Source organism: Rhinatrema bivittatum, chromosome 1 (assembly GCF_901001135.1).
Source record: "Rhinatrema bivittatum chromosome 1, aRhiBiv1.1, whole genome shotgun sequence".
In the NCBI taxonomy this organism is placed as follows: Eukaryota; Metazoa; Chordata; class Amphibia; order Gymnophiona; family Rhinatrematidae; genus Rhinatrema; species Rhinatrema bivittatum.
In genome coordinates, this window is record NC_042615.1 from 595,210,930 (window position 1) to 595,226,736 (window position 15,807).

Consider the following 15,807-nt stretch of genomic DNA (forward strand, 5'->3'; position numbering starts at 1 on the left):
TGCATTCCGGGAGGTTCCTGAAGAGGGGATTACACTCAGGTTTGTACGCACATTTTGTGAATAAAGTTCTACTCCTGATTTAACAAGGAGTTTAGCAAACAAAAACATCCCATGTTAATCAAGACATTAGTTACTACTCCTCAATGGAGAGAAGTACAAACAGTAAGCTTAACGTTTGTTTTCATAATGCTGGAAATTTAACTGGTCGGAGATGGACTAAAGGTTCTGGGGCTAGTGTTAGTCTATGGGGCTGAACCTGGATGTGATGCTGGGGACTTACACTTGGGATTTGTGTGCCTAAAATATGATTTGTGCGTATAATACTTTTAAAAAATCTTTTTTTGTGCATAAATCATGTTTTATGTGAGCTAAGCGTATGTTTGTGCTCACATTTTCAGGTTAGCGCACTTTTTTTTACAGATTCTCAGTGGCTTAGCTTACTGCATCGGGAGTTTATTCTTTTTTAGTGCATGAGTTAAGAAAATGTGCACTGAAGTTCGGCAAACATTTTTGACTCCTCTGTTATTACACTGGGGCCTGAATCAGACATTCCTGATCTTGTGAGGGACACAGTTCTTTACAATGATTTGAATTCCTTCTGCAGAGAGACTGCCTTTGCTGTCTTCCACACTGGTGATGTAGAACAATGGAAATACAAGGCTGGAAGCGATTTCCAGAGGTCGTCTGGTTTACCCTATGAGCTCATAGAATTTACCTAGCTCATGCAGTGTGGGGTGGAAATAAAATAGTTCTGCCCACAACCCTTCCTGCTTCTAGACAGGTTCTACTGTATCTAAGCAACTAGGTATGGAGTAGGAATCATATGCTATGAAGATAGCACAAAATATCAGAGGGTAATGTAGAGAAAGGATATTGGATTTTGTTAATATAGTCAATAGCAAATATAATTTATTGTTCCAAGAAGATCCAAGTGTTCAAAATCATACATGTGACATGGCATTCAAGTCCCCCGACACAGTTCCGGGTTTCACCTGAATGCTGCATCGGGAGGGACAAAACAGATTTACATTCAGAAACTGCAGAGAAACAAAATGCCATTAAGAATTAGTTAAAGAATACATAAAATACTACAACAGGAGGAAGGCTAAAAATGGATAAATAATTAAATATGCTATGTAAATTATTAACAAAATGGAAACACATACTTTAAAGCTGAGAACAGCAGGAGTAGGAGCTCTTACAGAGATCATCTTGTGAAAAACATTTAAAGGGACTTTTGCACTAAACAAACAGAAAGGGCCGGACAGGGAGAGGTCACATGGCCATAAAGAACTAATCCGCGGGAAAGGGAAATGGCTGTCAAAGACAGAGAAATAAAGGTTGTCAGAGCTGTCAAAACAATCACACAAAACAGTATCAAAAGAAATGAAACTACTCAATCTCCCTATTAAGTCCTGTGGGGGTCAAAGATTGTAATTTAAAGATCCACTTCTCTTCTCGTCATACTAGTTGTATGTCAAAATCTCCTCCCCATAATAGGAGAGATAGCAGATCAATGGCAAAAAATGTTAAAGCTGATATGGAGTGGATAGCATCCAACATGTTGTGCTAAAGGTGTTTCGAGGTGGCCAGAACGAATATTGGATTTATGTTCAGAAATGCGAGTTTTCAGCGCATGTCTAGTTTTGCCAACATACAAGAGCGAACAAGGACATATAATAATGTACATAACCCCACTAGAAAGACATGAGGTGGAATGTCGTAAGGTGTACAAGTGTCCCATTGTGGGATATGTAAAGGTAGTAATAGAAAGTGAATGAGGGCAGGCGGCACAATGTCCGCAGGGGTGATGACCTGACAAACCTTGGAGAGTGACCAAAAGTGGCCGTAATTCGGATGAACTAATCAGTTGAGTAGGTTGCAACCATGATGAATAGCAAAGGGTGTGTGCATGTGTGTGTGTGTGAGTTCTGGAAAATGGTGTGTGGAGACAACACAGACCAGTGATGTCAAATCAATGAACAAACTTGGCCAACTCTGCCTGAAAATGGGAAGGATACAGTTAATTGCGATCAGAGGGACCGCAAGGTGTGTTGTAAAAGCAAATCCCGATTAACATAAAGTGCCCGTTTAAAGGCACATTTGATTACATGATGCAGATAGTCTCGAGAGGCAAATCGAGATATCATTATGCTAGACAGATATGTAAAGGTAGTAATTATGAGGAGGAATAGCCTAGTGGTTAGATTAGTGGACTATGAACCAGGAGACCAAGGTTCAAGTCCTGCTGTTGCTCCTTGTGACCTTGGGCAAGTCACTTTACCCTCCATTGCCTCAGGTACAAAACTTAGATTGTAAGCCCTCTGGGGATAGGGAAATACCTACAGTACCTGAATGTAAACTGGTGTGATATCTCAATTGAGATCAAATGTCGGTATATAAAAATAATAAATAGATGGAGCAATATATTCCTCCCTTGTTGTGTACAAATGATGTAATCTAAAAAATTGACCAATAGGGATATTATAGTGTAAAGTATGTGGATGGTGGGTACTGTAGCTGAGTAATATATTACAATCTGTCTGGTTTTGAAAAATAGTGGTAGTAAAGGTTTCCTTATTGTATGAAATAAGGGTGTCCCAAAAAGAAATCTGTGTGCATGCAGTTGATACAAAAATCAAATTGAAGATGATTGTCTCAACTGGTTGAGCCAATCAAAAAAAGTAAAAAATTGGATATCTGTGCCAGTCCATATCAGAAAAATATCATCTATGTATTTCAGCCAAACAGGGATGAAACTGAAAAATGTGGAAGGGTAAACATGCATGGTCTCAAAGGGATCAACAAATAAGCAGGCTGTATAATCAATTCTTAATGGCATTTTGTTTCTGAATGTAAATCTGTTTAGTCCCTCCCGACACAGCGTTCAGGTGAAACCCTTGAATCCATGTCACTTGTATGATTTTAAACACTTGAAGCTTCTTGGAACAATAATGTACATTTGTTATTGGCTGTATTAACATGGACCAATATCCTTTCTCTACGCTACCCTCTAATATTTTCTACTGTATCTAAGCCATATTCCAGACAAATATTTGCATTTTAGGAGTAGAATGAAAATCATTTTTCCTCTTCTTTCAAATGCTACTACTATACAGATATGAATCATCTCAGAATTTTTTCACACTTATGGCCTGATGAACTAGTTTTTATTTTTCCATGCTGTGTCTGTCAAACAAATACTTAGAGGTCAATATTCAAAACTTTTGTGTAGGTAACTTTTGGTGTTACTTGCACAAAAGCCAAATTTTGAAAATGACCACCTGAATATCTTAGCTAAAACCATCTTTGTAACTCCATAGAAGTCGATGGTGAGGGCAAAAAAAAAAAAAAAGAGAAATTAGATTCAGCCAACAGCCAATGCTGGGCCCTGACTTTTATGGTCCGGGGTACTGATATACAGACATTAGGAATAAAACACAGGATTGCTTCTTTGGCCAAGACCAAAAGCAAAGCGCATTCAAGCAGCATTGTCGGAATTATCAAGAAGGCTGCTCATCCTGCAAAAAATGTTGCTAGCAGTAATTTTTTTTTATGGGTTTGACAGTTGCTTGGTTTGATTGTAAATATTATTACCCTTAACATAAGATTTGGGGGTAATCTGCATGGAGTGGAAGTTACTACCCTTAACCGAAACATGGGGTATCCTGCATGGAGCAGCAGTTACTACCATAAGAAACTTGCTGGGCAGACTGGATAGACATGTGGTCTTTTTCTGCTGTCATTACTATGTTACTATGTTAATATGATTTTGAAAAGGATTTGTCCAGGTAACTTTTAAGTTATCCAGACAAACCCCAAGATTTAAATTTCCTGCCCCACCAACTGGCAAAATTTTACTAGGGATAAAATTTAGCCAGCTATAAAGATGGAGGGCAGGAGCATTTCAGGATTGTGGTCTAAATTTATCTGGATAGTGCCAATATTCAGTGCCATCTGAATTAATTTAGCCAGCTAAGTCTAGTTAGAGAAATCACTATCTTGCTGAATATCCTGGCTAAAGATACCTGGATAACTTCCTACTCACTGTGCTGATGAATATGGACTTCATTGAAAACAAACATATAGAAAATTCCAGCAAGAAAGGACTATTTGATCTGAATCTGCTCATATGTGGTTGCCTACTGTGCTGTTACAGGAAGCTAAATAGGTCATGCTGCAACACCCTCACTATAGATTCATTTTTTTGAACAAATGTTTATGACTAATAAAGATAAAATTTGATTTCATTGCATTGTTTGCATGAATGCTTATATTATGACATGTAGGCTAGCATGAACATTGCAAATAAATGTACTAAACATTCAAGGGTAAACTGGCTGTCTGAAACTTTCCTGCTCTCATTCTTCCTAAACAATTGCGTGGTCTTCCATAATGCATGGGTGAGCTCTGCTAGGTCACTAAACTATGTGCTATGTTTAATATTCGGAACTTTCCAGCAATGGGAGGTCCAGAAGGTGGAAGCCTAGGCGGTGAATGATAGGAAGATTCTTCCTTCAAAGGGGATATGTTCGATGATAGTATAAAAGGTTTTTGGGATTTTGTGACAATCTTGGTCAGAGTAAGTCATGATTACTGGGATCTGGGTAAACCACACCAGGAGTGATGCAGGACTGCAAGGCAGGACACTGGACTAGACAAGAGCTATCTTCTACCTAGGCAGCCCCCTTCCCCACAGGTTCAGCTCTTGAGTTCTGGGGGCCAGTAGGTCTGTGTGGCAGTAGTACATCAGGGTGAATCTGGAAAGTCAAGATTAAGTGGAACAAAGCTGACAAGCTGAAGCAAGATTGGAGAGGTTGGAGCAGGGATGGACAAGCTGGAGAGTGTGGAGCAAGGCTGGATAGTCTGGAGCAAAGCTGGAGAGGCAAGGCTGGTATCAGGGTAGAGCATACTGGAGCTTGAGGACTGGAACTGGACACAGAACAAGGAATGGGGCTGACTACAGACAGAGATAGGGCAAGGATACTGGGCATGGACTAGAACTAGGGTAAGGCAAGGCAGAAGCAAGGCAGGGAAGGGATACTAGGCTGAGCAGGGCAAGACAAGACCAAAGACAGGACTGGACACAGCAGACAGGACAAGACTGGAGAAGGACTAGACAAGAAAACATAGAACAAAGAACATAAAAGCCTGAAGGCAGCAAAACTGGAGGCTTCATGGCCACTAAGCTAAGCAAGGCCTCAGAAAGGAACAGACTTGTAAGATTTGTGGACCCTTGCTGCTATGGTGAGATTGATGCAGCCTAAGAAGCAGGCCCTGTAATCTCACCAATAGTTGACAGAGTTACACAAAGAGACTAGACAGAAGTTTCACCTATACCAACCCCTTTCCCTTGGGTTCAGGGGGCTAGCAGGTCTTAGGTGAGAGACTCTCTGGAAGTAGAAAATGTGTAGGTTCAGGGCTAGGCCAAGGTCGGAGGCAGGCAACAAGCAAGAATGGTCAAAGTTCGGGCAAGTGTCAGTGGCAGGTGGCAAGCAAAAATGGTCAATTCCAGGCGAGGGTCAGATCCATAAGTCAGTTCAAGGACAGGCTGGGGAAATGAGGAGAAGGACTGACACAGCAGAGCATGCAGGAGGGTAAGGGCTGGAAAAGATGAGTCAGGGCAGGCTGAGAGACAAAGTGAGACTGCTCTAGAGAGATGAGGCAGGCAAGGCTGGAGAGATGAGGCAGGTTGGGTTGGAGAGACGAGTCAAGGAGCAAGACCAGTAACACAGGAAACAAGAAGTAGCAACACACATTACACTCTGGGATCTAGACCTGTTTCTGAGGCGAGATGGGAGAGTCAGAGGGGCCTTTTTATAGGGCTGAGGCACTGATGTCATCAGTGGGTGCCGTGGCCCTTTTCCTACTGTGGGTCCTTGAAAGCTGAGTATATGGCACAAGTGTTTACCTAAGGAGATCAGGGGTAGGGGCAAGGATGGTGGCGTCCATGCCATGTAGAAGAGGCCAAGCTGTCCACAGTTGCCTGGACGTGGAGCGTCGCTATGGGCATCAGGGATAAGTGTGCATTGCAACTTTAATCTTTCAAGCAGTGTACAGAAAAAATCTATGTAAACATGTACATAAGAACATAAGAACATAAGAAATTGCCATGCTGGGTCAGACCAAGGGTCCATCAAGCCCAGCATTGTTTCCAACAGAGGCCAAATCAGGCCACAAGAACCTGGCAATAAAAATACAGGGCAAGACAAGACCAAACAAAGACAGGACTGGACACAGCAGACAGGACAAGACTAGAGAAGGACTAGACAAGAAAACATAAAAATACAGGATAGGCGCACATTTAGTGATCCCCATGTCACAGGTGCATTGAGTTGCAATGTGGGTTGGTCTGTATCCTTTTAGGAAGATTCTGAGCTATACACTAGCCTTTGTAGTGGTTTGGAAACAACTGGGAACTGTCTTTTTGACTTTAGGACACTCTCTTTTTCAGTAATATTCCATCTCTCTTTCACGATGGCAATTGGGACTTTTTCTAGATGATGGAAACCCTGATCCCAAGCTGCTAGGCAGCTGCTAACTACACAAACAAAAAGCCTGGAAACGGTGTCGAGACCTGATCAGTGGTGAGAATGAAAAGTAGTCAGAACCTTGAGCTTCAAGATGTCCATAAGCTGTTGTATTCTTAGTCAAACTTGGAATTGCTGGTCCTTCAGCAACAGTTCCACAGTCATAGGACGCTCTCTGGCTTCCTAGTGAACCAAAGTGTAATGTGGGCTAGGATCTGGAAACACCCCCTCAGGAGCATGGCAGGACCACTGGGCAGGAGCTAGGGTTGTCTTCTACCTAGCTAGCCCTCTCCCCCTCAGGTTGATCCCATGGCTTCTGGGAGCCAGCAGGACTTGGCTAGAATGGGTGAACATCATGGTTGATTATGGCTGGTCTTCTGCCTAGTCAGACCCCTGCCCCGCAGGTTGAGCTCTTGGGTTCTGTGGGTCAGTAGGCTGAACTGGAAGAAGCTGGACAGGCTGGACAAGCTGGACAAGGCAGGACAAACACAAGGTGGAACTTGAGGTCAGGCACAGGCTGGACATAGTGGACAGAGATAGACTGGAAGCAGAGGTCTGGGTACTGGAACAAAGAAGAAAATGAGGACTGTATACTAGAACAGGCAAGGAGTTGAGGATTGGATACTGGGACAGGAGGATAGCAGGATACTGAACAAGGGCAGAAACTGAATACAAACATAGGCTGGGAAGGATACTGAGCAGGGACTGGAACTAGATACAGACACAGGATTGGGCAAAGCAAAGCAGGGAATGGATTCTAGGGACTGGACTGGGCAGAGCACAACAAGAACAGACAAGGATAGGACTAAACACGGCAGACTAGGGCAGGACTAGACTAGGCAGATAAGGGCAGGAGCAGACAAGGACCACACTGAACACTGAGGCCCAAAGAAAGCAAAACAGAAGGCCTGTAGGCTGCTAAGAATATGGCCCGGAGGCCAGTAAGCAAGGAGAGGCCTGAGTAAGGACAGAGCATGGCCTAAGGCAAGAGTAGGCCCGGAGGCCACAAGGCAAGGTAAGGCCTGAGTAGGCCACAGAGGAAGGTACAAGAAAACATGGAGCCTGGAGCCCACAAGGCAAGGTAAAGCCTGAGTAGGTCACAGAGCAAAGTACAAGGAGACAGAAAGCCTGTAGAACACAAGGCAAGATAAGGCCTGATTAGGCCACAGAGCATAAGAACATAAGAACATAAGAAAATGCCATACTGGGTCAGACCAAGGGTCCATCAAGCCCAGCATCCTGTTTCCAACAGTGGCCAATCCAGGCCACAAGAACCTGGCAAGTACCCAAAAACTAAGTCTATTCCATGTAACCATTGCTAATGGCAGTGGCTATTCTCTAAGTGAACTTAATAGCAGGTATTGGACTTCTCCTCCAAGAACTTATCCAATCCTTTTTTAAACACAGCTACACTAACTGCACGAACCACATTCTCTGGCAACAAATTCCAGAGTTTAATTGTGCGTTGAGTAAAAAAGAACTTTCTCCAATTAGTTTTAAATGTGCCCCATGCTAACTTCATGGAGTGCCCCCTAGTCTTTCTACTATCCGAAAGAGTAAATAACCGATTCACATCTACCCGTTCTAGACCTCTCATGATTTTAAACACCTCTATCATATCCCCCCTCAGTCGTCTCTTCTCCAAGCTGAAAAGTCCTAACCTCTTTAGTCTTTCCTCATAGGGGAGTTGTTCCATTCCCTTAATCATTTTGGTAGCCCTTCTCTGTACCTTCTCCATCGCAAGGGACAAAGAGACAAAAGGCCCAGAGGCCACAAGGCAAGGTAAGGCCTGAGTAGGCCACAGAGGAAGGTACAAGAAGACAGAGGGCCTGGAGCCCACAAGGCAAGGTAAAGCCTGAGTAGGCCACAGACCAAGGGACAAAGAGACAGAAGGCCCAGAGGCCACAAGGCATGGAGCAAAATAAGAGCGGCCAGGTCAGAGAGCCAAGGGTGACTCCATGAAATGGCATCTCGGTTCTGGCAAGGCAGGGTTAATTGGGGTTGGAACTTGGTGTGAGCAGTGAGGAGGAGCTTGGCAAAGCTGGAGGTGAAGCCTGCTGAGTACCCCTCGTGGAAAGGAGGCTGCACCACAAGCTGAGACAGGTGGCCAGTGAGGAGATGACTCGGATAGCTCAGAACAGAGCTCACTGGAGGCTTCTGCTGGCGGGAAAGTGTCATAACAAACAGGATCAGGGCATGGTGAGGCTGAACAGCTGGCGAAACTGTGACACAAAGGGATTTCCACATAAATGGCTGGTCTGAAAATTACCAACCCTGTATGCAGGTCAAATTGCATGCACAGTTTCACAGCCTGTGTATTTTTACCTCATTATAGTGAGGCATTCCCAGGATGGAGATGTCAATTAGAAAATCACATGCATTGCTTTGGATTTTAAAAACTATACTTGCAATCTTGGCCAGAAAAAGTAATCACAGAGTGGGAAGATTTTCAAACTGTCTGCAGTGCTGCAAAGATCTGCAACTCCTTTTTCTCTGGTACTTTTTCTTACCAAAACTATGTGAATTATTATTATTATTATTGATTTAATTTGATTTGATTGACCACAATTCAATTTATACACCATCATAGTGTTTAACAATAAAACATAAATAGAAAAGCAATACATTTCATAAAACAATACATTTCAATAAAATAAACATTTAAAATAAACACATTAAAATACTCAAAAATAAATAATAATAATAAAAAAAAGACACCGTCTGAATTAAGTTTAGTAATCCTCATATGATAGCTTTGAAACTCCAAACTCTGCCCCGGGAACTCCACTTCTTCAATGCAGGTAAAATTCCACGCCTCATGGAACTATGCACATTATCCTACCCGCAGACAGGGTAGGCAATTCTCAGACTGGTGCTTTATACAGGTAAAGTGCTCTTTACCCATGGAAATCCCTTTGAAAACTGCCCTCTGAAAAAGCAGGTGCCAATCTCGAGGGGAGCTTTTCTCTGGGGCAATTCTCTAAGTAAACTCGGGAACAGAGAAAAGTACTGCAAAGACCACAGGTAAAAATGTATTTGTAGACTATACAGCAGGGGTCAGGAACCTTTTTGGCTGAGAGAGCCATAAACGCTACATATTTTAAAATGTAATTCCATGAGAGCCATACAATATGTTTAAAACTAAATACAAGTAAATGTGTGCATTTTATGTAAGATCACACTTTTAAAGTACAATAAGTCTCTGAAAATATTACACCAGGCCTTAAGACACCAATACATCTCCTATTAGGAAAACGGACCAAGTCAGGCTGCTATAGAGTCCTACACAGCCAATTCGGCTTGCTCCCCCCCCATAAGTTACTTGCCCCCTCACAAGGGTCATTCCCCCCCCAGTTTTTTGTCTAGAAACACCATTGTTCCTTTCTGTCAGTCTATTTTTTGTGACAGGAGAGAGGAACAGAGAAGGTTTCCCTGTCTGGACCATTTTTGTGACAGCAAGGAGAGAAGGGTGGGTTATACCAGGTTGGGCAGACACTTTTAATTTCTTTTGGTGACTGTACAGAGTGTAGGGGGGATAAGGGTAACAGGAAGTGTTTTTACTTACAGTCAGGAGGGAGGGATAGTGAATATCCTCGCTCGCTCGCTCGGGAGGGAGAGATGGGAGATCAGGCAGTAACTTTTTTTTTATTACTGTCAATGGGGAGGCAGTGTGACCAGCCAGATTAAGGCCCACTGTTGTAGGATAGTCACCTAACTTTCTCCCCTCCACCTAACCCTGCCCTCGTACTCACCCAGAATTTGGCCGGCTAAGTTTAGCTGCCTAATGACATTTAACAGGCTCCATTTGGCCGGTTAGCCCAGTCAGTTTTTAAAGGCTTTGATTTAGCTGGCTAGACCATTTGGAAATTGGTCTCTAAGCTTTCTGATACAGACTGTTATATAGTTATTTCTCTAGCAATAGTCTCCCCTGTCTCTAGGATATTGCTCTCTTTCCAGCCTCGGTCATCTACAGCATTTTTCCCATCGTGACACACCTGACAGACCACGCTCACATGTGTGACACTGCTCATTACAATTCACGGCGGAAATAAAAAATAAAGGCCCAATATTATTTTTATTGTTAAGAATGACACAAGGAAAATATACATATACCGTCTGAACAGAAATTACAAAAATAGTAAACATCCCACACCAAAACAACACCAATTTCCAGTACTCAAACAGTAAACACCTTACTTAAGAAAAGGCAACACTGAAAATATTACACCAGGCCTTAAGACATCAATACATCTCCTATTAGGAAAACAGACCAAGTCAGGCTGCTATAGAGCCCTACACAGAAACTACACACCAGCAGAAAACCTCACCTGAATCACATGTGCTGACCCTCACCTAACAAAGAATAAAGAGACCAAAACGCATAACTAGAAGCATGCAGACAAAAAATGAATTGGAAATTGCAACAAGCCAGAGTCTCTGTATGCAGTGTAACAAAGGAAAAAAAGAAACACCACCCATCCTTATAAAACAAATAAAAAAATATAAAATCAGTAGCAGTAAAACCATACTAACAAAAAGAACAGATTATTTCAAAACAGCTGATGAATGGAATATTCAATAATTAAAAACTCATATCAAAAACTTCTAGATACCAATTAAATATTTCAAAATAGCAGACACAAAGACCCAGTAATGAAAAATAATAAGGATACAAAAATGTTTTACAAACACAAGCTCTCAATCACATACTCACATGCTCTCTCACCTAAACCAGCTTTCAATCACACACAGACACACATGCTCTCTCTCTTACTTATACACACAGAGCTAGATTTTAAAAGCCCTGCGAGCATAAATCCTCCCGGATTTACGTGCGCAGGGCACTCGCGCACCTGCGCACCTATTTTGCATAGGCCGCCGGCGCACGCAAAGCCCCGGGATGCGCGTAAGTCCCGGGGCTTCGTAAAGGGGGCGGGAGGGGGCGTGTCCGGGGTCAGGGGGTGGTCTGGGGCGGGTCTGGGGCATGGTGACAGTTCAGGGGTGGGCCGGGAGGGCGGCCCGAGTCCCCTGGCACTGCGGCCTGTGCCGGGGGATGCGAGGCGGTGCGCGCAAGTTAGGCCTGCTTCAAGCAGGCCTAACTTGCCCAACAAAGGTGGGGGGGGATTTAGGTAGGGCCGGGGGGTGGGTTAGGTAGGGGAAGGGAGGGGAAGGTGGGGGGACGCGGAAGGAAAGTTCCCTCCGAGGCCGCTCCGATTTCGGAGTGGCCTTGGAGGGAACGGAGGCAGGCTGTGCGGCTCGGCGCGCGCAGGCTGCCGATTTTGCGCAGCCTTGCGCGTGCCGACCCCGGATTTTATAAGATACGCCTGGCTACGCGCGTATCTTATAAAATCCGGCGTACTTTTTAAAGATCTACCTCACAGGCTCTTAATCCTACATACACATGATCTCTCTCACACACAAAGGATCTAAATCATACACACATACTCTTTCACACAAACAGGTTTTCAATCACAAACTTACACATACAGGTTCTTAATCATACACTTACATTCATGCTCTCTCTCTCTCACAGGCAGGCTCTCAATCACAGACATATTCTCTTTCACCTATACAGGCTCTCAATCATTCACATACATGCAATCTCACTCACACACACACACATACACACAGGATCGCAAACACATATGCTTGCTCATTCACTCACTCTCCCCCCCCCCCCCCCCCCCCCGAACTAGCAGCAGCAACAGTCTCCTCCCAACCCTAAAGGCAGCAGCAACCTCCTTCATTTTCGGCCCTCGTGGAGAAAGGAGTCCCATTGGCCGTGGGGGTTGACGTTGTTCCTCGTTTTACTCCGAGCTGCGCTGCTCATCCTTCAGGCCGCGCCTCTATTCATTTCTTTGGGCCAATGCTGCCCGCACTAGCATGGTCTCTTCTTCCTGCGCACGCACCCGATGCTCACCACTTCCTCTTCCGGGGTGCGGGAAGAAGAGAGCATGCTGGTGTTGCTGACTCCAGCTGTCCTGCCACATTCTGCCTGGGCTATCAGCATTTTAAGCCCGTGCGGAGGAGGACCTATTTCGCTTGGGTAGGGGAAGCAGCTGGGTCAGCGGGGGATCAAGAAGTGTGGCGACACACCTGCGTGTTCTTGGCGACACACTGGTGTGTCACGATACACCGGCTGAGAACCGCTAATCTATAGGTATGTACTATATTCTTGGCTCTGCTGGTAGGAGAAAGAAGATGCATTTGTATGCAAATTCTATCTCAAATGTTAACTTGTGAGTTATAGAGAAAATCTAAATGCAACTGAGGGTCACTAGTAATGTAAAAAAAAAAAAAAAAACCCCAAACTAAACAAACCCTTGTTACCATAAGCTCCATGTCAAAGGGAACAGAGTAAGCAGGTCTCGGTTTTGCACTCACTGCATCAAAGGGGCCTGTACTTCCTGGCTTTTAAGAATCTGTTTTCTTAAAAAACTAGAACTTCAAGTCTATAGATTCGGTGGACGTAAAACCAGGACTGGCTAAGCCTTTGGTTTTCTTTTAATGTATTTCTTTATTGAATGTCAGTACAACCATTGTTCTGTAGTACAGTGCACAAAAGACAAGACAAAATGCTACATAATAAGACATCACATATTATGTATGGAACAGCCAATAATTCTTCTTCTTTTTTTTTTTTTTTTAAATCTTTGCTAGGAAAACAATAATCATTGCACTGCACACGTCTTAGCTTGCCACCTTTGACAAAGAGCTGTCTGTTCACCCTGTATTCACCTTAATAGGTACGTTAGAGTCTTAGCATGCCAACACTTTTTGAAAAATGCCAGGAGACAAGAACTAGAACAACTACATCTCTGAGTCAGGATAAACAGGACACAACACCCTAAATGACTGTTTTTTTAGAAGTCCTTGCATAGGAATGAGGAGCAGGCGATGTGCATTACATGCGCACACTAATATTTTATAGCATGCGCTTAAATAAAAATCAGAATGCACAATAAGTAACACCATCTGTTGTAACTGTAATCCAGAGCCCTATCTCAATACTGTACTTGCATTACACGTCACTAAAATAAATAATGCAAAACTGCTACAAAAAGGGCCTCCAAAAAGAAGGCAAGGCAAATACTGTAGCTCGTGTCTTCAGGTTCCTCTGCTTGCATATTACAATGTACTAATTAATTCTGCATTCTGAATTATTTTCCAGGAGTGGAAGGCAATGAATCTCTGTGGTGAGGCCCTGCAGCTGAAAAATTATTTCAACACATACAACCAGATGTTGATGATTTGAAATATGAATCCCTTGATATACAGTGTAATACTAGTTAGTATATCATGAGGTAAACTTTCAAAGCGATTTACATATGTGAAAAGCATTTTACCCACGTTAATTGGCTGCTTGACAGTTGCCTTCGTAGCTATGTTTTCACGTTATCTCTCAATTGATACAGAGCCCATGGGTAAATAGTAGGGGTGCACAAGGCAAAAAATGTAGTTTCATTTTATTTTTGCTTTGTTTTTAGTATATTTTTATTATGTGTTAGATTTGTTTGGTATAATTTTGTACTCTTCAGTTTTCATTTCAAGTATGCACCAAATCAAATTAGAACACAGTAATTCAAATAGCGCACACTAAATCAAATGTATGCGCACTAAAAATGAAAAAAAAAAAAGTTCAGTGGGTTTTTTTTCTCAAAAACAACATGAAACGATATAGAAAATGTCATTAAAAAAAAAAAAAACCCACATCCTTAGTAAAACAGGTGCAGTCTTTGTCCCAATGCAGAGTTTGCAAATTGCCGCCGAAGTTCTGATATTTTGGCATATAGTGCTGCACATCTCTCAGAGAAAAAATAACTTAAAAACAGAAGGCCTTGCTTTCGGAGCTGGTTTTGGATATGAAATGTTTTCTTCTACAGCCAAGTGAACCTTGGCCACCCCCTTCCCTCCCACCTCTGGATCCTATCACAACAGCTCACAATTCTCTGATGTTTGGAAACCACAAGGTGAGGGGGATGAAATGCCCATTGTGAAACAGTTTTGCTTTACCACAGTTAACGTTTGTCAGCTGTGGGCCATATGTACAATGCATTTCCCCATAGATGCAAGATTGGAAAAAACCCTTAGTGCATCCAAGCCACATGTGTTGATATTCTGCTTTTTTGTCCATACTATGGAAAATGATGAAAAAATGTGACATTCTTTATGCTTGTCACAAGTTGCCTCACATATATAATATTGGCTTCTATTCCATCTGTCTGCCATGGTTTACCACATTACTACAGACTGCAGCTGCTGCCATAGAAGGCCGAGCTCGCATCCGAGGATCATTCTGCATCACAGCCTTTCACATTAGTTACTATATCTGGCCATGGTTCTGTGCATTTGCTGTATTCACCAGTCAAAATATTATATAATATATTCTGCAGTGATGTGCTCTTTTCTTCCTGCTCCCTCTCTGCTCTGAGCATGACGGTATGATGCTATTGCCTGGCTGTTCATTCCTGAGAGACCAGATGGCTCTGTGAACATGAATGTATTTTCCTCCCTTCTTCCTGTTTTCAGGCATTCTGGGGCTTGTAGCACAGTTTTATTGTTTCAAGAGAAAGGCAGAACTAGAAACCATACATTTTACTAAACTAAAAATCCAATACTCTGGTTTATGTTTTTGTGTAATACTGGATTGCCCCTTTGTAGAGAGAGCACAAGTATACATGCATAATATCAACTTTATTACATTTCTATATATAGCTTGAAGATATACATTATAGCTTGATATATAGTCTATTCCTATTTTTATGAAATGTATGAAAACACCTGCATTTCTGTTGGTTAAATAACCTCTAGCTAATACAAGAGTTGAGGAATGCTCACCTGAAGAACACCGATCCAACACTGTCTGTAGGACTGAGTGGAGAGTCCAGACCGGTGCTTCGGAAACTTGGGTGCCTGTCATTCTGCAAAAGAGAATCGTCCAAAGAAAACCTTTTCACCGTTTTCATGGTACTAAAGTTAGGGTCGCTGCTGCAGAATTACCAAACAAGCCTGGAAGCTTACACACGCATACACACAGATCTGAAATTACGCTTTTTGCTGCTCCCGGAAATATAATGTTGGCCTGGGTCCAGCGGCATTTTATCAGTTTATGAGTAACATATTATGGTGACTGGGTGACAACATCAGCAGCTTGGCATGGCTGCTGTGCTCTCTTACTTGAATTTCGTTGATAAAGAAATGATGGCTGGTTTTGAAGGCATTATAAATTACTGTTATTCTTGCATAGTGATTAAGATAAATACCCAAATGACCTGTT

The 15,807-nt window shown here is 42.8% G+C and overlaps 1 protein-coding gene across 2 annotated transcripts in view; it reads right to left on the minus strand.

Moving 5' to 3' along the window:
- Positions 1 to 15,565, minus strand: part of GRAMD2B (GRAM domain containing 2B) — a 185,041-nt gene extending 169,476 nt beyond the window's left edge. Inside the window, exon 1 of one of the 2 annotated variants that reach the window (XM_029619444.1) lies at positions 15,369 to 15,565. In XM_029619444.1, the coding sequence (XP_029475304.1) occupies positions 15,369 to 15,496 (128 nt within the window). In that variant the 5' untranslated portion in view covers positions 15,497 to 15,565. The remainder of the gene's footprint in view (positions 1 to 15,368) is intronic. The other variant, XM_029619453.1, reaches the window with a different exon arrangement.
- Between the last annotated feature and the right edge of the window lie 242 nt (positions 15,566 to 15,807).